Source organism: Dromaius novaehollandiae, chromosome 4, assembly GCF_036370855.1.
Source record: "Dromaius novaehollandiae isolate bDroNov1 chromosome 4, bDroNov1.hap1, whole genome shotgun sequence".
NCBI lineage: Eukaryota > Metazoa > Chordata > Aves > Casuariiformes > Dromaiidae > Dromaius > Dromaius novaehollandiae.
The window spans coordinates 27,122,170-27,149,641 of record NC_088101.1 but is presented as its reverse complement, the minus strand read 5'-3'; the positions used below and the strand labels follow the sequence as shown (position 1 = coordinate 27,149,641).

General features: G+C 40.1%; 1 protein-coding gene and 1 long non-coding RNA gene across 2 annotated transcripts in view; one reads left to right on the top strand and one right to left on the bottom strand.

Annotated features, from left to right (window-relative positions):
* The window catches only part of LOC112996768 (uncharacterized), a 34,189-nt gene extending 13,224 nt beyond the window's left edge, over positions 1-20,965 (bottom strand). Inside the window, exons 1-4 of the long non-coding RNA XR_010388943.1 lie at positions 20,779-20,965; positions 16,242-16,368; positions 12,230-12,354; positions 8,543-11,069 (exon numbers count right to left, since the gene is read on the bottom strand). This is a non-coding gene — a long non-coding RNA (uncharacterized LOC112996768). The remainder of the gene's footprint in view (positions 1-8,542; positions 11,070-12,229; positions 12,355-16,241; positions 16,369-20,778) is intronic.
* Positions 20,848-27,056, top strand: IL21 (interleukin 21). The gene is made up of 5 exons (XM_026122427.2): positions 20,848-20,994; positions 21,124-21,159; positions 25,011-25,148; positions 26,501-26,581; positions 26,682-27,056. Exons 1-5 carry the CDS (start codon positions 20,860-20,862, stop codon positions 26,694-26,696), a joined length of 405 nt encoding a protein of 134 aa, XP_025978212.1. The 5' UTR covers positions 20,848-20,859; the 3' UTR covers positions 26,697-27,056.
* Positions 27,057-27,472: the final 416 nt, after the last annotated feature.

Sequence of the window (27,472 nt, the reverse complement as noted above, 5' to 3'; positions counted from 1 at the left end):
CTAAGTTCAGTTCATTTAGGTCTGATCCGCAGTCTTGTAAAAGGCTGCCTATATGAACAGTAAAACTGGGGCTCTTCTGTAAAATTTTTCACTCAAGGCTCTTCACAGAGGAAGAGAGGACATTTCCCTCTCTGGCAGCACAGAGGAGTGGCACAAAAGGTTTGCCCTACGTAACTGAGGGGCCTTAGGAAGTCCTAGGGCATAAAGAAGCAGTGATTATAAGCAGCCTGTGCAAGATTTGCCTGCTACCTATTTTTAAACCTCCTGCTGCTCATTTACTGCTCTGTGTGGGATTTACTAAGATTACTTACTGACCTGCTCAGGAACATGGAGTATATGGAGAAAATAACTCAGACAAAGGATGATACTTGGTGCTGCTCTGTACTTAGTGACTCCATCCTGAGTGACACCAAATGACCATCAGAAGCCTGCAGCATAAATGACCCTCCTTGACTCCCAGCTGCCCTCACAAACAGTGGTGCAGCATATAAGCAACAATATTGTCAGTGAGGAACAAAACACTCTTCAGATCACTGGCACTTGAAAGGTAAAAGTTTCAGGTTATTTGCTTCCCTCCAAGATAATGGTCTATCAAAATATAAACTGCCCCACCCTAGTTTCAAAACACCAACATACAGTGCTAAGGTGGGGTAAACCAAGTACATACCCTCCCTGCCTTTTTTTAGAAACTTTACTCTTGATCTTTACTCAAGCAACAGCAGTTAAACAAACCACAACGAATATCAGACCCACCTCAGAGAAAATCTCCTACCTGCTGTCCATATGCAGTAATAACTATTTTTGCATAAGATATGAAGGGTGCGTTCCTAATATCGGTACCTAAGTCAGAATCATGAAGCTGTAGGATGGTGAATATAACTGGTGGAGTGAGCCTACTGCAGGTACGCCTGCCTGCCTGTCCTTAGGACAGGTGTGCAAGCTGCTCTCAGGGCAGGCTGCAGCTCACCTGGAAAGCAGTGGAGCAGCCTGAGCAGGGAGAGGGTTTGGATAGTGCCCGGTGCGGCGCAGGTGCCCCAGAGAGCATTTACTCTGCCATGCTCTCGTGTGCAGGTAGCACATGCGTTGAAGCTGCCGGGCTCCGGGGGTAGAGGGCAGCTTCCCTGAGCACCAACTCTTTTACTTCTGAAGGGCAACTGGGCTTGCCCTGCATTGCTGCACACTTTCTGTAAAGGAGAAAAGAGGGGAAAAAAAAGGAGCTACTTCAAAAAAACTATTTGATCTAAAACTTCCTTAATTTACTTGGATTTCTAAAGCAAGTAAAGTGCCTTCTCATGCAAAAGGCTGCTTGTTGTAAAAAGTTGTCTCCAGAAGGAAACTCAGTCACAACTGCTGAACTAGAGAATGGTCACCTCCTGGTGTCTTTTCTCAGTTCCTAAATAAATCCATCAAATCCTTCCCCTGAGCCCTTACGTCTCACCAATTTCAGCCTTTGCCAGGAAGGACTAAGCATATATTTTATTTTTTGTACAAAGACTGCACAAATTTTGAACTGAAAGACTTCAAGGCATTTGATTATTTCGGAGTAAGAAAGAACAGGGTGCTTTATGTTTTAAGTTACTTCCCACTGTATCCTTTTGATTAAATGAAGGCTATACGCCTTCATAATTTTCCATTTACACGGAATTCCACCAGTTTAATCAAAGTGAAACATAAGGTACTGTTATGGTCCTTGTACCTTCAGATTTCCTTACCGATAACCCACATACTATCCGTTAACCCATTGCATCATTCAGAAGAATAAACAACCTGGGCTCAGCATACAGGAAGTTGAATAAAAAGGAAATAGAAAATATTAGTTTTCAAATATATATTTTGACCTCTGCACAGTTCAAACTGACATATTTTCACAGACCAAGGTTTTTCTTCAGAAGAGGCTATTATGTTCACTAAGGACACAAATAGCATTTATTTTAATTTTTCAAGCATGAGCCCTTTTCATATAAACCGGTTTTTGTTACCTTAATCCCGCTAACTAATAGACAAATCTGGTGGTTAACAAGGGTAACAACAGTCAGACTTACTTTCCAGTCTTTCATAATAAGCTATCCAGACTCATTCGGGCCATACTAACATGAGCGTACGTTTTTCCAAGCATCTTTCTTTAGTTCAGCAATAGTCTCGTATGTTTTCCTATTCAGCATGTCATTTTTTTCACAAGCGCGTGGGAAGCTACTTGCTTTAACATCGCTGAGATGATTGCAAAGGCACTGCATCAGCTTACAAGGCTGAAATCAATGGAACATGAGTCGCCTTTTGTTATCAATGGGGAGAGTGTGGTGTCAGCACAGGACGACTGGAAAACGCTACTGGTGATAGTGAGGTGAATGGGAAGGCAGAGGTCTTTACCCGTAACTCCTTTCTTTTGTGCCTTTAAGATTTGGGATGCCGTCACCTCTGATCTCTAACGGCAGCTTTTGCCTGGTGGTTTCCTAATTAGGAAGCTGTTGGTGTGCCTCAGCTGGCACAGTCTCTGTGCCCCCCCCGGGGAAGAGGGATGGTCGCAGCTTAAAGGCTGGCAGGAGGAAAATCCTTGGCAGCTCCCCAGAGTGCCAGCCCGCAGGGAGAGCCAGCAGCTCAGGCAGAGCAAGCAATTGTGCAGGTCGCCCTGCTGGTACAGGGAGCTCCAATGCTCCCAATGTCGCAGAGATGACAACTTGTCCACTAGACGAGAGGGAAGACTGTGTAACTGCTGGAAATGGGATATATACTGTAACACTATGGAATAGGTGTTTGGCACTGAAGATCTGCCCTTCGCGCCTCAGACACACATCTCATCTTCAAACATACCCGTAATGGCCACTGTATGAGCAGAAAAACAAATCCCAAGTTTTCACAACCTCAAGGGGTAGTTGCAGTAGGCTAATAATCTGGGCACAGACTGCAATAAAACAGATGCAATAAAAATTCTGGCAACTGGACATAGAAGAGTGCTACGATTAAGTGAAATGAGTAATATGTACTTGGGGATACAAACTAACATACAAATTTAGTACTTCTAATATGGCAAGGAGATCTTTTCTCAGTCTGACTAAAAGGAGGGCATTTAACTCCTCTCAGAGGAACCAGATGCAGTGGAGAAAATCCTTTCAGATTCATAACTTTGGTTCTCTATTCAGGTACAGAGCTAAATACTAACCTCTTTCTATGTACATGATGGGACAAGGACTTGGTATTCCCAATGAGAGATGCAACTAATTCTTAATCAATGGATTAGCAATCAGAAATTCCAGATTCTCTCCCTGCCAGAAGGGAAATAATATGGTTTACATGATCAGAAAATCAATAATCATTGTGGGAAAGAGCTTTGTGCTTTAAAAAAACATGCATATATTCTGGGTGTTCAGTGACCCTGCATAACCATGTTTTATGCACTTCTGCAGTGCAGGTGTAAAAAAGCAGCACAGTGACATTTTTCCTTTGTATTTTCCGTTAAGGCCAATAATAAAAAAACTAGATGGAGATTTTGATAGCGCTGGTCATAGTGAAATTTCATCTAGTCTCCCCAGCTGTAATTTAGACAGCTCATTCTCGGGTAACAGTAGAAGAATGTGGGCATGTTTATACTTAAAGGATTTGCTGCTATAGCTATGTTTTTCCAATAGCAGACTGATGGTCTATAGTCAAATTCTTTCACCAGCAAGTATTAAATCCTTTTCATAGCTAGAACGAGCGATGTTGATGAAGGACATTTTTTGTTGATGTAATTGCATCAACATGGGGTGCTGTGTCTACTAACAGTGACTTCTCTTTCCTCTCCTGATTAACAAAACCCCGGTAATAAACCTGTGCAGAGCAGCCTCAGCCCTTTATTCTGTCTTCCTCATTTGGGTTCTGGTAGTTTTCTCTGTGATTACAACACAGCCTCTACATTTACTGCAACATTCATCTTCCATTTTAGCAGGTACATACCACTACAACCACTATTACATATTCTAGAAACCAGCTCAGAGCAAGGATCTTGCTAAGGGACTTGATCCAGGCAGCACAAAACATCTTCCTTGGAGGGGACCAGGCAGTCGCCAAAAGGAGTCATTTGCCAACTCTGTTCCTCATCACTCATTTTTCTGGGTAACTGGGAGAAAAAAAATATTCAAAGTACAGTATCTTAACCACTGCACCACAATAGCCTGTTATTATTGGTAAAGCTGGCAGTCATATTAATGATTAAGGTTATGTAAGACTTTATAATAAAGGATACTCTTTGCTTCTTCAATATTTTGTCAGACTTCTTTATACTTTTCTCAATAATTTAACTAGAAATCTAAGAAATGGGATGTCGCAATTATTTCTAAAGCTATTTCTGAAATACAGACCACGACTTAAGCAAACCTTCTTGAAAATATATTAAAATGACTCTGGGTTAAGTATGGTTTACTTTGTTGTATATATTTTTTTCATAATACTAAAGATTAACTTTTTCAGTCACTCACATAAACCATTAGCGGTTTGAATCGTAAGTTACTTGGTCCCTAAGACAATGCAGGGCTGCTTATGAAATCTAACAGTGAATTTTGCTTAAGTTACTGTAGTAAAGGAATGTAACTGATGGATTTGTTCTGAAACTCTTCCAGGGATCACCCACCGCAAAATTAATACAGGCGATACATTAATTTGGGGGGACATATGCGTCAGTTTACTGAGCCAGTAAAGCTGATGGAGAGGGCAGGAGCAGAAATGCCACTTTTCATTCCCCGTCCCTGGGCATGTCCGTAGGCTGAACACTGCCCTATACCACACCCAGATGTGGACCCTGCCAGGCAACCGGGTTGCTCCAGGTCCTCTGTGTGCATGCGCTTATGCCTGGGCACGCTGACTTCATTCAACCTTGATCCCACTGAAATCAGCTGTTTTCCTCTTGAGCAAGCCTGATGGGATCTTACCCTCCCATATGCACAGCAGACGTCCCACATACAGCAGGAGTTTGTTTCCCTGATTCCTTTCTGTACAGCATTAACATAAGGAAATAAGTACTTTGAACAACTTCTAGCCTTTTTGATAAAACAGAGTTTGCCTCATCTCTGAGACACAAAGCTTTTCTTGCATGATGCTAAATAGAAACACTGGCCCCTGAAAATGAAACTATGACATACGCATAATGAAATACTGCTCACCACAGCATCAGGCAGGAGATATTTTTTTAAGTCATTGTTGCATTCTGCCACTTTTCTGTAATCCCAGTATAAGCCAGCTACATAAAGAGGTGAGAGAGGGCCAGAAAACAAAGCAGTAGCTGAGCTCAAATGTGTAGGAAATCTTCATCTTTTTCTCTCAGCAAAGCATCTACATGATTACCCTCTGGGGAGGCTAATTTTACTTACATTGCTGACACTATTCACAAGTCCACTAGAGAGCAGCTATGCCTCACATTTACTGAGGTTTATTTTTGTATTAGTTTCTCTGACATTTATTACACTTATCTCAAATGACTAATCAGGCCTGAAAAGCTTTCTCAGTACTGGACTGAGAAATGATGGAGGGGCGGGTTCAGTGCACTCTGCTTCATAGCAAGGTATTATATCCCTCTTTGCACCGATCTGTTCCTATTCATATCAATGCCAAACATTATTCTCATAGAAATCTTGATTCATATTTTAGTTTGAGATACTAGACTACATTTAAACTCAAGAAATGCATAGCTGAATTTGAGGCTTTTCCTTAAACAAGCCCTGAGTGCCCCATATCGTGACCGCCCTTCCACTCCTTCAGGAAAGGCAGGAGCAGAGAGCTTTCAGAAGACATCTAGAGCGAGATGTAGCCATAGGGCTCACTGTGCTTCCTGTGCCTAACCTGGTCTTTCCAACCAGTGGTTAAAATGGGAAGTGAAAAATGGCTACATAAGGCTTTTACCCCGTTTTCCGCTCGGGGCAAAGAAGTGCTGTGTAGGTCTAAAAAACTAGTAAGACAAAGCAGTCCACATCAATCCATATTTGGCCATCTTCCATTAAATTATGGAAAATCTTAAGTAACATTCAAGAATATTTTAGGTAAATGAGAAGACAACTTTTTATTGCATTAAAGACTGGCTCCTCCTGACCATTCTCTTAATGTTTGAAAACAAAAAGATTAAGTTTGTCTTTTTTTAAACATCAAGGATCAGATTAAATATAAAGACAGAGTTTAAACTCCAAGAGCCTCATGATTTACCTTCCTGTCAGCGAAAAAAGTAAAGGAGACTACTACTTGTCGTAATACCTGGTAAATCTAAATAATCTAGTCTGCTTTGCTAAGGCAAAGGAATTGCTCTGGCCCTGCGGGAAGCAGATGAGCATTATCATACCAATAGGCCATCACATTTTCTCCAGTCCCCAGGGCTAACCAGGTCGGCATTTGCCAGCTCTTCCCTGAGCTACCAGGGAAGCCTCTTAGAGGTCTTCTGCAGCTCCTGGTGGCAGATCACATAAGCCTGTCGGTCAGCATGTCACAGCGAGGACGAAGGGCAGGGGCAATGCGCGTGAGGACAGTGCCGGGGAAGCAGGGCAGTGGCCCGGGAGCGGTGCCAGGCTTGGCCATGGCAAGCATGCCGGTGGGGGGAAAGGGCCCTGCTTCCCGGGGGGCCTTCGAGCCCCAGCATTTCCTCCAGCCTGTGTTACCCCAGGCCCTTACGGACTGCCTGAAAGAGCCTGTGTAATTCTGCTGTGGGCACACAGGCTTGCTGACCTCCCTTGTTTTTATATCAACCCATTTAGCCCTCGTGCCTGAAGTACAGAGGACAAGGATTCATCTCAGAGTTTCTATGTGCTGAAGGCCAGTTTTTTCATGTATGTTTTAATAGATACTTCATTGGCCTTCATTTTCTGGAAAACTGATCACCCATTCTCTACCACTGTGGTGTTGCTTCCCACCTGTAAAAAAATAAAGAGCAAATACAGAAGTGTTTCAGAGTATCAGGATGTGTACTGAATCACAAAGATCAAAGAACATGCAGAGAACGAGTGTTAAACGTTAATCTGCTCTCCTAAAGCAGAGCGAACAACTGATTTTTTCCACTCTCTGGAAGATAAATGAAGTGGCCCAAAAGGCATTACAATTTTTGAGATGGTCAAGCAAAGAAAGCTCAGTTGGGGTTGAATGTTCTGCATTAAACTATAAAAGGTATTTTTCCCAGCTCTTAAAAACTATTTTAAATAAAACAAAATTTCAGAATGAAATATTATACTCAAAATTGAAATGTGAAAATATCAGCACAAAAGATTTTGATATTTCTAGCTATTTATTAGTTTTGACAAAACTGGATAAAAGCAATGCTAATTTTATAAATGCTGCAGTCCTAGTGAGAAATTTTAAAGAAAAAATGCTTTCAGCTAAAGCCCCCCACTCTAATTGTAATACTTTCAGTTAAGTATTCTTTATCACTTCTCTCATAGGTAGGATAAATGTCTCCTGAAATCTTTTTGATGTAGAGAAAATGGAAACAGATAAAAGTCTATAGAAAACCTGAACTAAAGCAGTAATGATGCTGGACTTGAAACATCATGGTGTTGATATAGGAGGTTTCCCAGGAACAGAGGGGTCTGAAGCCAGAGTGAACCCAATAACTGCTGACACCAGAGACAAATATGAGGAGCACAGCAGCAAAGTAAGACCACAACGGGAAAAAAAGCACGGTCAAGGGACATTTTAAATCTTTGCATGAGAGGCAAATGACAGAAACATGGATGCAAAGGGAAGCTGAAGGAAAAGTACAAAAGAGAACCAACATGTCTGAGGGATGGGGTTAGAGGAATAAAAGACTTACACAAAAATATAATTTAAAATCCAATACGGATTGATGAAAAATAGAGTTAAAAGGGAAAATATGTGCAGTTCAATCCTTACAAACACTGAACTAGATCTAGCAATAGAAGAGAAAACAAGACGGGTCAGAGAATGAATAAGGAGAGCTATCATGGCACACGATTATATCAGAAGCTAAAACTGTTTAATTTCTGCTCAATTTAAAGACAATTTTAGGAGAAGTGAATGGTGGAATTTCTCTCAGAAAAAAAATTAGCATGGTCAACAGAGAAACACGGAGAGTGATGGCAAGAAGAGACGCAGGAGGTAAGCTACAGGATCTATTGCTTCTCTGCAATACTCAGTATTTTTCATGGCACCTTTCAAAATAGAACAATGTTCTTTTTTAACCTTCTGCAGATCTGCTACACACAGCAAGCCGAAAGAACACATTAGCCTCCTTTGATCTCTGGTTATGTTTTGGAAATTACTTCTTTGTCTCCTTTTTTCCTTCAGGCTGTTTCTGACATTCTCATTTGAACACAAGCAAAGAGTTTTCCTGCTCTTGAGCTTTAGTGTTTCCACTTCCCTTCACACACTCATCCCTCACGCAGCAACACCACATATAATTATTTTAAAACCTCTGGAGTCCAATCAGCAATGCCCTAGGTATGGTGCGTGATACAGACAATACGACTCTAACGCAGAAGACGAAAGTGTTGTGGCTAGAAGTACTGATAAATGTGCACCTTTCAATCAGTCCAAACGGTACATAAAATGCAATCTTCCTAGCGATTTAAGCTCTTACCATTTTACTTTGCTTGTGGTTCGTCTACAAGCACATACGTGGTTGCCAGCTGTGGCACAGTAGGCGGCAGTAGCAGGTGATGCTCTGGTTTGAAGATGAAGGCCGGGTAAGGGGCTCTCATACCCACCCTCTCCTTCTTGTGCCTGCTGGCTTACGTTTAAATGGCTTATGCCTTTACATAAAAGAAAAATAAGAAAACGTAAATGTAGTAGGCATGAGAACCACCTAGGCACATCACCAGCCAGGGATCTGAAGAACTGTAGGCTGAGTTACACAGAAAAAGAGAAAACAGAGGCATAGAGACTGGTTTCCCTCAGGGTCAGTCCATAAATAGTTGTGTAAACCTAGTGATATCAGAGGAGGAGGATCCAGGCTGGAAATTCAGCTATATGGAGAGGAATGCTAACCTTAAGACACTGATTCTAGCTAAATTTTGGATCCCCAAAATGCAAATTGTTCCTTGGTTATCCACATTTCCCACATGTTTGCAATGATTATGGGAAAAATATGATTTTCAAAAGTCTCCATTGATCTGGACTGGCATCTTCTGTGCATCCTTGTTTTTCTCTCACAGTTTCCCACAGTTATCTCAGAGATCAAAAAACATTGCTCAAGGAACAGGGTGTCAAGTGTTAAGTCTGCAACAAGCACATGATTAACAGGCAAGAAAAATATCATTGTCTAGAAGAGTACCCTAACGCAGCAATTTTACTGTTTTCCTAGCATATTCACCTACAGCTGCAGTTATGATGCTTATTGTCTCAGATTTCTGGAAAGGAAACAAGCAGTACAAGATACCTTCATTTTCCAGTCAAAGGCAGAACATTAGAGTAACACATTTTTTTCTGCAAAAGGAGCAACTTCCTGATCAGGAACAATGAGACAGTTAGTAGCAAGAAAAAAAAATCCATGGTCATATACCAATGTTTTGATATAGAAATTATTGAAAATTATTAATATGAATCTTGCAGTCATCCCCCTGAAATGAACTGATAGTGGGTGATCACACTTTCAATTATTACTCACACAAAAGTATTACATAGTCTTTGGCTAATGCTTTCAGGTGGATTTTTCTACTCCCACAGATGCACTGAGTAGTTACTTTTCACACAGGTACTAACTTCAGTTATAATTTAGCAAGAAACTTTGCAGGTCTGTTGTGAACCTTGAATATTCTTTTTCTTTTCCTTTGTTTGGTATTCAGAAGCCTGTGTTCATTTCTAATACATTTTCATAGTTTCACTTATGAAGCTTGACCATAGGGAATGGTGTACATGCTTCTGAGAACTTACCTTCCAGAGGCAAAACTTGCTGTGGCTCAAAACCTCTACATTTAGGCAGTCAGTGTGGTTCTGCTGCTCATGCCAGTGAAGGGAATACGATTTGCCAATACCAGAGGATCAAGTCTCCTGTGCTGCCAGCAGCCTAGCTCTCTGGGGACTTGTTGGATGGTAGGCGCTCATCAGAGCAGAAGGAAGAGGAAGAGCAAGGTGAGAGAGAGCACGGTAATGCGGGTGGGTCCACGACTCTCCCAGGTCCAGTCCACTGACGCAGACGTGAATGTGTCTCTGCTACTGCTAGGCAGCAGAGAAGACAAGAAATTTGCTTTCCCCTCCTTCCAATTCCAGCTGTGCATGCCTGCTATGTTGTTTGTAGCAACATTAGCACACTTTACCCCCTTGAGGGACTGAATCCATTCACTGAACTATCATAAAACTAAACCAGGGAAAAAAAAGACACATTACTGACCTGGTGCTCAATAATGATTCTTTGGGATTGCAATTGCTTCTGCTGCAGCTCCCTCTTTGTCCAACCTTTAAAGTAGCTCCACTGGTCTTGTATTTACCCCATGTGTAATCTTACCAGTTTACTTAGATCATGTGAAAGACTACAGATATTGCAGGGTCTCCCAAATGGTACCAGTACCATTGTTCATTCTAAATTTCCTTACTTAAGTAGATTTTAGTAGGTTTTTTTATATCAAATTCTCACTTGCAAGATTCTGATCTTATAATGTCTGTGTCACTTCCCACAGTTAACTTCTTAATTTGTCTCCACACTGGAGAGACGTTTTCTTCTCCACTCCGTCTTCTCCCCTCCATCTATAAGTCCCTTTATTTAATTTTAATTTCCTTCTTAAACCTTAATCATAATCAAGAATATCTTGATTCTTTTCCCTTTTGAGGTCAAAACAGGTTCACAGAACATCTTAAAACATTTCCATTATTGTTTCCACTGAATGCAAGGGAAATATCATGTTGACTTCATTAAAAAAAAAGAATAAAATTAAACCAGAGATAATTTTCATAAATTAGATGTACAGATTTCACAGCTCAGAAACAAGGATGTCAAACGTGTCCAGCTTGTACAACCTCCTACACAGAAACCACAAGGTTTCAACGATAAGTCATTGAAACCACAGCATTCAGCTTTTTATCTAAGAGTACCTTTACCGAATGGGTGCTGCTGCTTCAGTGCGGTGTCTGATCACACAATAGTTTTTCCAAGGTTCGCTTAACATGCTGACCTGTGAAAAGAAATGAAACTCACTATGCAAAGCAACTGTGCTCTATACCTTTTCAAATCTATGCGTGTGCACATATAATAGATATATCTGCAGACATGCATGCACATATTCATGTCTATTATATACATAAGGCTATAGAAAAAGACAAAGAGAAATGTGAAAAAATTTAGTGAAAAAAGCTGTTTTCTACAGATGCCACATTTAAGTTTTATCTTTTTAAGGCAAGTATGAGGCAGTCACCTCAGAATATTCCCTAACCTGCTGCAAGCAATGAAATAGCAGATTTGTTTAAGTATAAAGTCATAACAAAGTGCATTATGCTTACAGAGCAATTCATATATGGGAAACAGAATAATTAGTATTCCTTCTTAAGACAATTGTATATGGCATAGTTACATCCACACCAGAAATTTTACTGATATAATTGCCTGAAAAACCTCAACGAACCCTGCCTACGTGATACAATTATACCTGAAAGATCTTTAAACTGCAGCCCAGGCTGCAGCGTTAGGACTTCCCTAAAGTCTTACAGGGCACTTCCTTAAAACGATTCTGTAGGAAGCTGTGCTTTGGCCATAGCTAAAGGGCCTAATCATGTTTGTACTTGCACCAAATTCCCGCTCCTGGAACGATGCTGCTGAGTGATACCCACCAGCCCCCTCTGCTTTGTGTGCTAGGGAAGAACTTGTTGCGTAGGCGATGCACAATTTTGATCAATGGTAAAGCCAGCGTAAATGGTTCTGACTTCTAGCAACTCATTGCTATTTGCAGGTCTGTCAGTTGTGCTAAAGAAAGTAGAGTCTATATTGAAATGATTGCAATTAAAACAAAGCAAAACAAGCAAACAAAACCCCCACGCCCTTTGAGGGAGGGATTTTTTAACTTGGAATAATTATAAACTGTGATGCAGAGACACAACAGAGTGGCTGGGACCTGGAGCAGAAACTTAAATGGCTCTGCTGCAGAAGAAAACACTTGCGTTACTATCTCCCGGGGTTCGCAGAGGTGGCTCCTGCTTCAGTCTTCCCTTTGACAGCCTGACACCAGAGCCTCTTCTCTGTCGCAGGAGCTCCAAGAACAAGGAGCATCTGACGGCTGATGCAGTGGTTCACAGCACACACAGCAGCAGCTCATGGCAGAAGCTGGGCACTGCTCTGCACCTGGGGACTTGCAGTAGTCCTAAGGGGAAGCCGACCAACTTCCGCACTGCAGTCTCATGCTGTTCCTCTGTCCCCACCATTTCTTGCCATGCCACAGAAGTGCCCCAGTGACACTGTTCCTGGGCCTGGGGACAAAAAATTTGGCAGGAGGAAAATGTGAACAGGGAGAGTTTACAGAACTTGAAACCAATACATATGCTGTCATTGAAAAAAAAATTCCAATAGAAATGGTATATGCACACAAACATACATATATATGAAGAGTGGTACAATCTAAAGACTGCAATATTTTGGTAATACATGAGAACCAGAAAGTGAAACTAGTTAGGAATAAAAGTGATATTCAGTCACCTGCTTCTACCAAGACATGCAAAAAGGTAAGGCATAATAAAAAGTCAAAAAGTGTATTTGATTTTAAAGATAATTTAATGTAGATACATGTGTAAGGAAGGTAAAATCAGGGCAGGTTTGCTGGAGAGGAGGGAAAGCGGGCTATAGCCACTCATTAGCCTTACTCCATATATTGCTGCAGACTATGTGATGGTGCAACAACTATACTGCTGCAGAGATCCCACACTCCCACAGCAGCTGTACCAAACCCTGTGAGTGACTTCCAAAAGAATCCATAATATCAAACCTTGAATATTGTCTGTAGTATCCAAGAACTGAAATGCAGGCTGTGACACCATGCTGATCACCATGCAGTGCAGGGCAGGATATAGGGAGGCCCACTAGCTGGTGGAAGAGTTATGTATGTAGTGCTGGTCTTACTACAGAAACCACTGGAGTCAGCGAAAGCATTTCCATAGACTGCAGTAGACTTTGCACTAGACTTGTCCATCTGGAGTCTGTAATGGCTTGCTTTTTATTTGTTTCATGCTGTTGACATTGAAACAAAGAAGAAATTCTCTTCTAACTTTTGTTACTTCTGCTCATTAATGCTAGTGAGTGACACAAAGGCAGCACTTTGTATTCAATGCCATCCTGCTCCCTCCATTCACTATCCAACATCTGTGTATGTCTCTTTTGACTTTTCTTTTCGAACGTTTTGAATGGACGTGACATATACTGTTGGTTTCCAATACTACCACATCACTGCCTTTTACACCATAGGCCATATCGTCTCTTAGTGGCATCATCAGGAAACATGCACCGCTTTCAGAGAATGCTTATGCAGTAGAAAGATAGCATACTGCTTTCATATACATCATAAGAAGACCTGAAGAACCCCAGTGCAATGCCATCAAGCACTAGGGCTGGGGGAGAATTCATCACTGCCATACAGGAGGGGAGCACTCTCTTTTCTTTGTTACTGACCTCACCTCTCTCTAACCGCATCTTTCAGCTGAACGATTACTTTCTGCCCTTGAGTTGTTAAAGAGACTGTGGTATCTTGACTTCCTGTCAACTGCTGCCTTGCCTTCAGAAGGTGGCTGTCCTTTAGTAGCTGGGAAAGATTATCAGTAGTACTATAAATAAGAATGAAGTTCTAAAAAGTTCTAAAAGCTGGAACACAGCTCAGGCACAGAAAAAGCTTGAAGCTGTTATCGTTACAGAGATTGAGAAGATAAGGCCCAGTGCAGGGGTTTTTAGCTGAGATGTGAAAAGGACTATATGACGTGGATGCCTGCAATGGCAGGAGACTAGACTCGGTGACCCAGCAAGGCTTCTTCCACCCTATGTGCACAGAAAGGTGTGACCCAGGAGGTGGGAGGTAGCTCCAGCATTAAAGGAAAGACGTGAAAGGATGGGGCCAGAAGAGGACTATGCTTCTGAATATCTGCATCTTTGCATAGCAGGCCCAGACTTGTCTCAGACTCTGGACTTTGAAAAGACACAAAATGTCAGTACATTTTGTTATTATTAGTTGATAAGGATCCAAATACAGCAATCAAACTAAGTATGTACAAACATCTTTGGGTTTAATTAAGACCTGGGAGCAGGATGCACCTAGTATTTAATGTACATACATTTGCTGTTAATGTTACATTGTTCTGGTTTATAATCATAGTCAGTTGTGCACTTCTCGTAAACAGGGGAGAATTAAGATTATATAATGTTTGGTACAAAGCAAATGAGGCAATACAGGAACATTTGCAAATGGCTTTACATTCCTCAGGTATCTTCACTAGCTGAAGTAGTTTCATATAAAATAAATGAGTAGAGTTCTACTAGACTGAGAATGATTTTGCCTGTTCTGGAAAGCAGATTCTACTTTCCATCCATCGAGCCTCTCTCTTCTAACCTTCCCTTTTTTTCTGTTACGTGGCATTGTATCTCAACCTTAACTGCAACTGAGAACCACAGATTATAATGTTAACACCAGTGGTGTTCACTAATAGAAGCCTAAGATGATGGTATTTAAATCTGGTAATAGAGCCCAAATGCAGGCATGCCCACAGTATCTAGGTACCAGCCCAGCCCATATTACAAAATCCTGGTAGGGGGTTCGTTTGGCACTTACAGAAGTTCTTTGAAGTCAGGAGAAATCTGTTCAGTGATTTCTCTGTACTAAGTACCAGGTCTTTTTTTGCTCTTTTCCACGCCCTTCAGCTTTCAAAAATAAGTAGATATAAATTTGACCCTTTTTCAGCTTCAGGATTGTGAGCTAGTTCTGTTCCAACTGTCTGTCTTTCTGTATTAATTTAAAGCTACTTACTGGGCAAGCAGTGTCATGTATTTATGTCTCACATATGGAAGACATTTTTCTAGAAGTTTGGGGAATTTTTCACTTACGAGCTTAGTCTGGTGGGGCAAATTTGGTAATGGAAGTTACCTTGTATTTCTCTTCATGGTGGGATTGCCTGACCTATTCTTTCGAACAAGAGAATGAGTTCCTGTTCTGTTCTGTTATTCTCCAGAAGCAAGGAAGAAATGGGTTACAACACAGAGATATGTCAATTTGACTTGCCAACAGTGAACAGACTCATAAGATTTTACTCTATAACCCAGGCAGGTGAGTACTTTTTAGACTCTCTTCCTTCTTTTCCAGCAACCGAAAATAGTCTTAATGCCTCTGCTAAATGCAACTGTCGTTACATGATAAGAAGAATCTTCTATAACATAAGCCCTTGCTTTGCATCCCTCTGATCTTTAGTGTTTTCAGGACAGAAATGCACATTCTCCTGTAAGAGCTGTTCCATTCATTTCTCCAATTCCTTCATCTCCGGTGTGAGACCTTTTTTATTAGTAAATGTTAGACACACTTTAATATGGATTAGAAACTGGCTATGACAAAACTCTGGAGGAACACTATGGAGACTGGATAATTTTATAGTACAGTATGCAGTCTATTAATTTTTCAGTATCTTATTACATTCAAGGACGTATTTATTCTGATTTTTAGAGTAAACAGTTTCAAATTAGGAATAGTTTTTTCTCTATTTTTGATAGTTTGATTTTCTCTTTTCTAAGCAAAGTTGGAAAACAGAAAAATTATGCAAAAGCTTACAGTAAGAAAAACAAGATTTAGAAAGGGTGGAATGAACTTACACAGCTGTCAAAAATTTTTTAAAGACTAGTTTTCCTAAATCTCTGTTACACAGGTGCCCCCCTCCCAGTCTCCCATTTTGCAGCATATTTTTCTCCACTTGCTTTTCCTACAACCTCCCTGAGGCATAGTATATGCATGAAGCTCCATATACATAAGGTTACAAAAATTCTTTGAAAGCAACCCTGTACATTACAGTCTTTTTTGGCTGAGCCATTGCAATGACTAAGCTATGGGAAAAGCCTCCATTCAGCTATACTGTAAAGGAAAATGTGGGTGGGGGAACTGGGCTTTCGGGGTCGAAGTCATTCAGCATTTGAGTGTTGAGTGGCACTATCGCAAGGAGGAAAGAGGAAGACTTGGCCTCACGGGCCAGAGATGGGAGGTTTTTCAGATTTCCATTCTGCAGCCATCTCCCCGTGGCCAGGCGGGCGACAGCGCGAGAGAGAGTGTCATTATTTGACTCAGCATGTTCCTAAGCCACAAAAGAGAAGTGACGTATATTAAAAGCATGTTGCTCACGCTTATCTGATCAGAGGGATATCAAGGAGTTTTCTCCACTGCCTAGACATAAAGGAAGTTCTTCTTTGTCCTTATTTTTCACTTTCTCTGTCAGTGTGCATTTCTTCAATTATTGTGCCCATACAGCCTGTAATACAAAACAGAAGACCATACACTATTTTAGAGAAATGATATGCAACCACCAGCTACCACATTGCCTAATACTTGTTTCGTTTCCCATTCTAATTACTCAGCCAACATCATAATTAATTTATCATAGATTTAATTTAGGAATATCTCAGACTGACACATCTCTCCAGCATATATCCACCAAAACTGTGAAGCATCACATAAATGAATAAAGAAATTGAACTGAATTGAATTGAACCAGTAAATGAATAAAGTCTGCCATATTTCTGTGATGCTTCTGGGTAGAAAGGAGAAATGCTTTGCTTACTACTTACTATCCAAACTGTCCCTGGGTTTGTAGTACGGCCATTCTTTCACAAAATGGGTTTCACCACAAAAGTATGCCGTGGTTTTCACTGCAATCAACCTTCCACATAAACAATCTTTTATCTTTTTCTTGTATCATAAACTGCATCTTGTAGTGCAGTGCCATAAAAAAAAAAGATACATTAGGACTACAAACAGTACACACAACCTGTTAGCTATCACCAGGGTTTTCTGACTTGAACTTGGTTTGCAAGATCATTAAGTAAACCTAAATGTGAAGGGATAAGTACAGCCTAATGTAACAGCTTCGCTTAAATATGAAGCTTGCAAGGACTCAAGCTCTTCAAATAAAGAGCGTATTTTAAACTGTGCACATAAGGCTTGAGCCTGGTTCAGTGAATTTAATGTTGCCCTTGTTCGCCATGATAATTTCTTTCTTTCCTAAAGTAGCAGGATCTCAGGACCTCCCCAGGTTAGTAACATGCTATGCCTGTGATTATCTCTCGGTTTTATTATTCAGATTGTACCTCCAGATACAGCACAGTTTTAGGACCCAACCACTGCATTAGACCGATAACTATTAAAAGTTTATGAAAAAATACAAGATGAAAATTGCCATGGTTGTTAGCTTTGCAGGTATGATTCTGCTACGGTGCTTTAGGATAGCCTTATGTGTGTTTGCGCAGGCCAGGACCAGTATCTGGAAATGCCCGACACACATCAATATCTAGAATGCAGATGTGTATACACTTGTCCAGCAAAGCGCTAAGGACAAAGACAAAGGCAATCTTAGGCTGTAATAGGCAGGGTGTTTCTAGTTGATGTAATAAAATATTAATGTCACTGTACAAGGAGCTGTTGGGACTTCATCCCAAGTATTAGGCACTACTTTAAGCATGAAAGAAGAGCTGGAACTGTGCCGAGCAGAACTGATCGGATGGTCAGGGGGACAGGTATATTAAAAGACCTTGTCTGTTCAGTTCAATGCCAAAGAGAGTACGACTGCTGTCTATAAGCTCACCAAATAAGAAAGCATCAGGCTGGAGGAAAAAATGACCTAAACTGAAGGCCAACACCACCACAAGTACAAAAGGGATAAACTAGCTGTGAATGCATTTAGGCTGGAAACAGGAAAGTTCCTAATGGCTAAGCACACAGGCCTTCTGGACCAGCAACGGAGGCAAACACATGAGCAACTGTTAAATGATTACAGTGTAGTAACCTATTTGCAGTGGTATCTTTGCAAGAATAATCGCCAACCATCTAACTAGGACACAGCTAGCAGAGGTATACTGCACATCCAAGTGGAAAAGCTTCCAACCTATCAACCAGATAAAGATGCATAAAATAAAAGCTGCCAGGGCTAGTATGACCACCTACAGAAGCTGAGCACGAAGGAGCTCCACAAAAGGAGCTCGAAGTTGAAATAATGACAATACAAGGCAGAAGCAGACATTAGCAGCCTACACTCGAACTATCGCCACTTCCAATGGTGTAATCAAAAACTGGATTGAGAAGCCAATGCCTGTTAAACCAAACTACTACTTATTACAGTAAAGAGAAGCAGAGATAAATGTCATCTTCATGTAAAGAATACTACTATTATAAATGATCTCTCCATCCCCCAGCAGCCTCACAGAGGTGTTGAACAACAGATCACAAACTAGTTTCTGCAAAACTTCACATGAAAGGAATGGGTGGGGAGGGGAGACAAAAACAGGCCTTGGTCACCACACAGTTCCTGAAACAAAATATTCTCTACCACTGTTAATATCCATTAATGAATCTCAACTATAAATTAACATAAATTCTAAATAAAACCTACTGAGACTGAACCCCCAAACCTCCTCTAGCAGCTTCCTCCCTACTCCACAGTCTAGTGCTTATCTAAAATAATTTCAAAACACGTCCATCAAAACAAAAGAAAAAAATGACCATACTCTTTTCTTCAAGAAATTAAGTTTAAGACTATATGGTAGAAGAAAATATTCTTCTGTCTCTCTTATTTCGGTTCTCGTTTTTCGGGATTTCTGTTCTACTAGGAGCGACTGGCTATCCCTTTTACTGGGAGAGATTTTGTGTGTGTGCATATAGGAGTGTGAGTGTGTTTGTGTAGACGTAGACATACATAAAATTTCATCTTTTAAGCTACGCAGTTTCAAAAAGGTTAAAAATGGCTTAGGCATAGAAACACTGTACACTGAATAATCATATACAGAAAAGAAACGCACTTGAGGATGCCAGACAGAGCTGTCACACCAGCTTAGATGCTGATTTTGAAATGAACCACCAAGAACAACTGAAAGTGCATCTGCCCAGATTCACTCACCACACACACACAGGTGCATTTTATACCTTAGCTTATAACACAGACTATTGTTCTAGATAAAGATGACACCAAACTGAAGTCTATTTTTGCAAAATCTACACAGTATGAAATCTTTAAACCTAAAATCTTAAGACCTCCAGAGGCAAGGATTTAATCTGAAAGACACTTGAGCACCTTTTTATTTGGCACAGTGAAGGTATCCAAGTGACCTCAATTGCTCTTTACAGCAACCATTTAATGATGTTACCACAGTGTTGATAACTGTTCATTGATGATAATACATTAGAGTAATTTCATTATAAAGTCTAGACAAGATCAAAGACATTTTTCTCCTTCTTGTGATGAAATTTTAGCAACAATGATCTTGAAGTCAACTGATTCTCATCAGAGATGGCAGACCACTAAGTACCAAGTGCCTCCACAGAGCTCTGCTGAGAATGGTGCATCTCATTATAAGTGACAGAAACTGGGCTTGGGCTGGATGCAACTAATCTAAAGCAGGAGTATCTTTGAGAACGCTACCTTTAAATACCTTTAAATTTAGCGGTAGTCATTTAGAAAGAAGGCAACAGTGGAAGACCCTGTAAGACAGCATTCCTTACCAGCATTTGCTGGAGAAAATTCTTTTCAGTAATGCACTTCTCCCAAATAATAATCTTAAATGTATTTCCTCAAAAGTAGCATATACACTTAGGTACAACAGGTATTCAGGAAATTAGGAGAGTCTACTTTATTTCTTACTCCAGATCATTCCACTGTTCTTCTTCTGGCTTTGAATTTTTTAAAGTAAGTGTTTTTTAACCTATTTCATACCAAACAATGCACTTATAGATTCTCAGAGAATTGCTTCTCAAGCCTCACATTCACATCTCCATCCAACGGGTTCAGATAAGTTGCAAAACTAATCCCAAGCCTAACTGCTGCAGTATGTAACTGAATGTGTTTAGCTGTCATGAGCTCTGGACCACTGCTGCAAAGTGATAACGTCCCTGGGGACTCACAGGGATTAGTCCCTGATCCTCCAGCATTGCCCCCCTCAGTGACCAGGGGAGCAAATGTTGCATGTGCAGGGGCAGGGTAGGGGAATCCACCTCTGCCACTGCACTGCACCTCCCTGAGCTAGACCCCTGCAACTGCACTTTCACCACCCGGTGGACATATTCTCTGAGATGCTGTTAAAATACTTGGCATCAGTTTGAAGTTCATAAAACAAACTTCATCTGGCTTAAGTGCTAAAAAGAGTTTTTACTCACAACTGTCACAGAAACCAAGCCATGAATGTAAAAGTGGCAGTCCACAGACATTGGGGAACTAGCTATGGTCCTTTGAAGCTATAAAGTAACTAGGATAATACATTTTTAAATTCTGAAAAAAAGTTCTGTCATGTTTCTCCAGCACTGAAACAAAAGGGCTTCAATTGGATTGGAGAGATAAGATGCTGTAAGAAACAGGAAAAAAAAAAAGCAGAATCTTTGTTTACCTAGGTCTATAGTTTCTAAGTACCTACTTTTTACTACGTTCATTTCTTGACTCAAAGCGAAAATGGGAATTCACCCTTTTCTCTTTTTTTCCTGTCCAATGTGCAGATGGGGCATATTTTCATTCACTCCATCAATCCCTGCCCCCCTACGCACAAACTCACATACATACACCTAGCCAGTGGAAAAGAAAAAAGGGTTACTCATTAATCCATTCTACAAAGCTTTCCAAACTGAAATGGGTGGGTTTTACATCCCCAGCAAGGAGCAATAAATAGGTAGGTACGTAGCATACCTGAGAACAGTTCAAACTGAAGTGTTCATCTTGGATAGCATAACTTTGCTCCTGACACATTTTAAAACAGAACTCATCAGTATGGAGAGGATGATCATTTTCTGTATGCTCTTCTTCTGTTCCAGTATGGTGCTGACTGCAGCTCCACAAAAAGCAGTAAAATACAAACAGCTTGTAAAGACAATCGAACACTTAGAAACCGTAGTGAAAGACGAGGTAAGCAAAGTATCTGTCATAATATTTAAAATTATTTTCAATCATTATATATTGCTTAGCATATATCTTGTGAGGGACTTCATCATTTTAAAATGCTAAACATTCTAACTTGTATTTGTTTTATTGTAGGATGCTGAACTGCTGCATACACCAGAAAACCCTGTGGTGAGACTGCTTTAACATTTCCTTCTAATCATATCAAATTTATTTTACATTGGTTTATTCCATTGACAAATAACAGATGCCTTCTTTTTCATATCTGTGACCTAATACTCTTAATGCAAGCTAGACTGAAAAAGAAAATACTTTTATAGAAGTTCCCTCTTTTTTCTGGACTTTCAATGTCAGAATAGTATTTATATTACACTATCTTAACTACTACTTTACTATGGTATGTGTAGTCTAACACACACACAGATCCAGCATTTATATGTATTCCCTTTACTTCGAGAAATAGTGCCAATAATGGATTTTCATATGAGATCTGAAAGAGTAGCAAAGCTTTCAGGGATCGCAGTTTTGGGAACAGGACCAGGAGTATTCCTGCAATAGCCTGAAGGGTCGCCCCTTTCCTCTCCCTGCAGCTAAATGCCAGGAGCGGGACAACAAGGCCATATTATATAGTGCTTCCTCTCATTCGTAGTCACAGTGGTTCCTGTAAGACCGCTCGTGTACAAGCACTGTGCTCTTAGGCAAACTGGGAAGACAAAACTGCATTCTGCAAGCAGGTTATATTTCTCTTTGCATTATAGCTAGTTAAAATTACGCAAATAATCTTTGTAAATCCCTTTATATAGAGATATTTATTTTAAATATTATTTAATGCTGATATTTTGTGTTATCCTAAGTCTGGAACAAGTATGTAACAAGGTATGTTAGAGTCACAGAAAGCTTGTGCATGCTAGAAGGTAGCCAGATGCAGGAATTACAGTGAAACTAAGTCCTAATAACAAAAAAATAAGTCTTAAAAGCTTGGATGATGAACATTTTCTACTTTCTTTCAATATTCCCCAACATGGAACAAAGGTCGAGAGCTAGCCATGGCTCATATAACGTGAAACTTTTCCTGTCATCAGCTGTCTTAAATAAAACGTAATGAGTTTTGAGCCCTGACAACTATCTCAGAAAGCACACGGTTTTGACTTACATATAAAAATGATCATTATGCATAGTTTTTTTGAGAAATACACAAAGTGAAAAGCTATTTACTCAGGACCATAAACTATCTTGCAAAACAACAATAAAAAGAAAGGAAAAAACTCACCATGTTCGGCACAGCTTTCGTTAGCCTCTTCCTAGGCTTTACGGTTAGGTGCATTTTTTTTACTTGCCGAAAACATAAAAGCATGACCAAAAGAGATCTATTCCACCTCATTGCTAGAAATGTGCAATGCAAGAACCTAATGCACCCTAGCTAACTGCTGTTTTTTGGTCATTAACACTCTTTCTAATTTCTTATGTCAAAGTGAAAAGAATCAGATGATTAGCTGTCATTTTACTGCAATGTCTGCCACTAGCTCCGAAACAAAGCAAATACAACTAGTGAGTAATCGCTTAATCAGAGCCTTTAAAAAAAAAAAAAACATGGTCACCTCAGGAAGGAAGACAGCAGTTTGCTTGCAGCTTAGGGCTTTAGAGTCTGATTCTGGGAGGCGCTGAATACCTCCCTTGACAACTACAGGAGTTAAAGAATTCATATATTGGAAGGTTTTAAGTTTGATACGGGTTCAGCCTTTGAAAACATTTTTTTTAAATTACAGTGTGCTACCAGCAACTGTCACCAGCAATTACATTACCTGGTTGTAGCACAACAAGCATCTCATCCTTATATTTACTGAGTTGTCCAAATATTTACATACGAACTATAACGTGGCAAAGTTGCACGCACCATGATTAAGTGCAACTACACTATAATATACAAAACTGGATTTAATGAAAAGGCTTTTTTATATCTGCTTTTAAACATCAGAATATTGTTTATATGATAATCTGTTTGTGCCAGATTTGAAATTGGCCTTGAATATGCAGGAAGAAGACTGCCTTCCAAAATTCAGTGGTTTATCACTATTGGTTCTGACTTCCTTGGAGCTTCCTGTGAGTGGACTGAGTGTTAGCCCCAGTTCAATCCCACACAATTTCTTTGTGCACTCAACTGTGAAATACTAAAAAAAAAAAAAGAAGGCAGTGAGAAGCTGTTTAAGAGATTAGAGCCCATCAACTCAGAGAAAATACGGTGATGCTGAGAAACTGGTTCAAGACTGAAATGAGACTAAGTTTGATCCATTGCAGGTGACAACAGGCACTGCAGTGGAAGCCAATGGCACGATGCTGATTTACATTAGATCAGCATCTAACCCTGTTGTTCGCTGATTCAGGAAGTGAAGGCTTTTCAGGGTAATCTGCAAAGTTAGTTCAAATCAGATGCAGAGTATTTTTCACACGGCAATTTTACATGCTTGCCTGGCCACCCTCAGATACCACTAGTGGTCCATGTTTGTTCATCAGAGTGCTTAGTTTGTCAAGACATACCAAAAAAGCACAATCCTTGTGGTCCTCTGACTGTTGGCCTGCCCTCGGGCTAGCAGTTAACTCAGCAAAAAAAAAAAAAAAAAGCAGCATATATGAGAAATGCTGGTTTCTCAGCTCATCACGGATGAGGCAGAAAATGTTTTCAGTTTCAGCTGGAAAATTGATCTCTTTAAAACGAGTGTTTTTTTTCCAGTAAGCAAAACTGGTTACGGTAAGAAGCCTGAAACAAACATAAATGTGTGGTTTTTAAGGCAAATAAAATGTTATATCTGACCAATATAAAAGGTTGCTACTAAAATTTGCTATAAGCAACATAAGGGATTTTGCCTTCTCCTTGCAAAAGCAGCAAACTGCAGTGACATCTAATAAACCGGAAGAGATTCAGCTTTGGTAGCAGTTGGTATGCAAAACAAAGATGATGGCTTTAGAGCCTTTCTAATGTGCATAATCAGCATTTCTAAATGTTTCTTTGGAAAACGGAAAACAGGTTAGAAATTGGCTTCAGTAAACAGTGCTCTTCTTTCTCTGTTGACTATAGGCTACTTTTGGTGGTATTTTCCACAGCTGTATGCCCAGCAAGGAAAATGGCCACTGCACAGGAAAGGAGATTCTGGACCACTTACACATTTTCTGTTAGTATCGGTAAAATTAATATGTAACTGCAGCATGAAGGAGAAAAAAAGCAGGTTGCTTTTATTCCAGATAAGCAGCAGCAACAGAAACAGAAAATTTATATCATTAGAATACAGCATAACATGAGATAGCTTTTTTTTCAACTTAGATATAGATGGTGCTTGCTGACCTTGACTCAGGTTTAAGGTGCATCTGAATTTAAAGCAACATAACAGGAAAATTTAAGCTAGGAGCCTGGCTTCTTAACTTACCTCTCACCCTAACTCCCTCTTTTCCCTTTAGTAAGTCAACTAACTAACATCACCACCTCCATTTCCCCTCCTATTTAATAAGGACGTTTAAATAGCACCTGTAAACATGCAGTTCTATGTGAATTCCAAGTACAATTATTAAGTAGGTGACATCAGAAATAATAGCACAAAGAATTTTAAAAAAATTATATGCCCACATGAAGCATTGAGGAAAAGTCCAGAGTGATATTCCTAACCTTTTAAAAAAGAAAATACTCATGCCTCTGCTCATCAAAACCTACTAAATGTAACATGACCTATTCTTAAATAACATTTTCTTCTAATCACTGTAATGATTAATATCCAAATTGAGACTTTAGGCATTTATTTTGTGAGGAAATACTTAAGCAATTATCAAAGAGAAACCTGAGTAAAGGTTAAAAACGTCTTTCATATCCAAAACTGACTTTAGCTAAAAATAGAGTTAGTTCTTGTCAACGAATACCTTAGATATTGTATTTTGTGCATGGCTTATTACCCAAACCACATGCAAAAAAGTACTGCAATATTAATTTTAAAACTGCTTAGCCATAGCTTAGTGACTTCCTTCTGTTCCTGCCCTAGGATGGATGCCTACTCACAGCTGTGACCTGCTTCCAGAGTGGGACTTTGAAATTACAGCCAAAGAACAGCCAAGTAAATTCTACATTTATCAAAACAGTTAAGATCTTGAGAAGAACCATCCTCAGAGACTCTGGCAAGGTACGACTTCCTCACAGTGCTTATAATCTTGATCATTATTCTTTATTTTCTAAAACAGACATCATCTACAATGGTAAAGTCCTAAAAAACAAACTTCTAATGAAAAAAGGGTCTATTTTTCTACCTCAGGGAAGTAAAAATCACCACTTTTCTGCACTTTGGAACGAGACATTCAATCTGACCCTATTACTCAACTGTGTGCCTGCATTTTAATAACAGCAAACATTTGATGTGCAAGACAAGGGGCTAAGGATTACTTCAAAAATGCTGATGATATAAAACTGGGAGGAGTGGCTGATACACCAGAGGGCTGCGCTGCCTTTCAGAGGGACCTCAACAGGCTGGAGAGATGGGCAGAGGGGAACCTCAGGAAGTTCAGTAAGGAGAAGTGCGGGGTCCTGCATCTGGGGAGGAATAACCCCACGCACCAGTACGGGCTGGGGGCTGACCTACTGGAAAGCAGCTCTGCAGAGAAGGACCTGGGGTCCTGGTGGACACCAAGTTGACCATGAGCCACCGATGTGCCCTAGTGGCCAAGAAGGCCAATGGTATCCTGGGCTGCATTAGGCAGAGCGTTGCTAGCAAGTCGAGGGAGGTGATCCTCCCCCTCTACTCAGCCCTGGTGAGCCCACACCCAGAGTGCTGGAGCCAGTGCTGGGCTCCCCAGTATAAGAGTGATATGGAGCTACCAGAGCAAGACCAGCAAAGGATCACTAAAACGATTAAGGGATTGGAGCATCTGTTATATGAGGAAAGGCTGAGAGAGCTGGGACTCGTCAGCCTGGAAAATAGAAGGCTGAGGGAGGATCTTATCAATATGTATAAATATCTGAAGGGAGAGTGTAAAGAGGATAGGGCCAGACTCTTCTCAGTGGCATCCCATGACAGCAGGAGAGGCAACAGGCACAAACTGAAACACAGGACGGCCCGTCCGAACATGAGGAAAAACTTCTTTACTGTGAGGGTGACAGAGCACTAGCACAGGCTGCCCGGAGAGGTTGTGGAGTCTCCATCCTTGGAGATGTTCAAAAGCTGTCTGGATAGGGTCCTGGGCAACATGCTCTAGGTGACCCTGCTTGAGCAGGGGGGGGGTTGGACTAAATGAGCTCCAGCAGTCCCTTCCCACCTCATCCATTCTGTGATTCTGTGAAAAAACACGAATCAAAGGTGTAGTTACTGCTACATACTATTTTCTTTCCCTTTCTGACTGAATAGCCTTTCTGAGCCTCATGTTTTCCATTTGTAAAAGGCTCTGACTGCAGCCCTCTTGCTTTTTCAGTAGGAAAGCTCAAAGTATTATATAAGATTATGATGTGCTTTTTAGAAGTGACACGACTTTCTTCATCTTTCAGCAGTGTGAGTCTTCATGTGAATCTTATGAGAAAAAAAAACCCAAAGACTTTTTGAAGAGCTTTGCAAAACTGATGAAAAAGGTAATTAGAGTTTCAGCCTCATGGCTGTTTTTTGACATTTCGCAAAAAATTACAGATATCCTTATTTTCCATTATTTCTAACACTGTGTTGTTTTCACAGTTATTCAAGGATTAATTTAGGACACGCTGGAGCTGAAGGCTATAGAAATCCACTATTTAAAGCAGACACTATGTTATTTAAGAAAGCAATTGAAAATACTTACATTTTTACACAACTGTGCTGTGTGTGCGGTAAATGAAAGCTTCTCCCCAAAATGTTAAGGAGGCTCATGTGGATGATATATTATTTGTAAGACAGATGATGTTTCAAAAAGGATCTGAGCCTCATCTTAGAATAAAAATTAAAATGTAATTTTACAAAAACAAATTCTCTTATGAGACTTAGCTATCATGTTCTGCTGATTAGAAGTACGCAAGAATGGCTACTGCTATAGTAGTATTTCTGTTCTGATCTCAGATGAAACTGAGAAACAGACATTTGAAACCTAAAAAAAAAAAAAAAAACCAAATTATCAGAGGTTTTGAAGCCTGAAAAATTATCTATTTGGATCAATTTCTTTACCTACAACATTACCACACACACAATTTTATTTATAATTTCTTAGACTGTATCTTAGTCACCTATGGAAAAATATTGTGCATTTAACTTTCTTAAAAGTGCAGCTACAAATATTTATATTGTAGAAAGGCCGTATTATCTTCCTTCTAAAAACAAAATTACTGGAAAAACATTTACAAATTATATTGTATAGTATGGGTATGATCTGTTTCCATGTTAAAGTTAACAGGACTTGCCATGGGCTTCAAGAGGGAGAAGATTATAACCCAAATGCTATAAGCAGATATCTAAAATTCTTCTTCAGGGAGGAAAACTACTTCAGGTGATGGAAT

What these genes read in the sequence shown, in the direction of transcription:
- IL21 (XM_026122427.2), top strand. Translation starts at nt 20,860, where the DNA reads ATGGAGAGGATGATCATTTTCTGTATGCTCTTCTTCTGTTCCAGTATG. An exon ending in ATACACCAGAAAACCCTGTG is followed by an intron (nt 21,160 to 25,010) that starts GTGAGACTGCTT and finishes TTCCTGCCCTAG; the next exon opens with GATGGATGCCTACTCACAGC. An exon ending in TCCTCAGAGACTCTGGCAAG is followed by an intron (nt 25,149 to 26,500) that starts GTACGACTTCCT and finishes TTCATCTTTCAG; the next exon opens with CAGTGTGAGTCTTCATGTGA.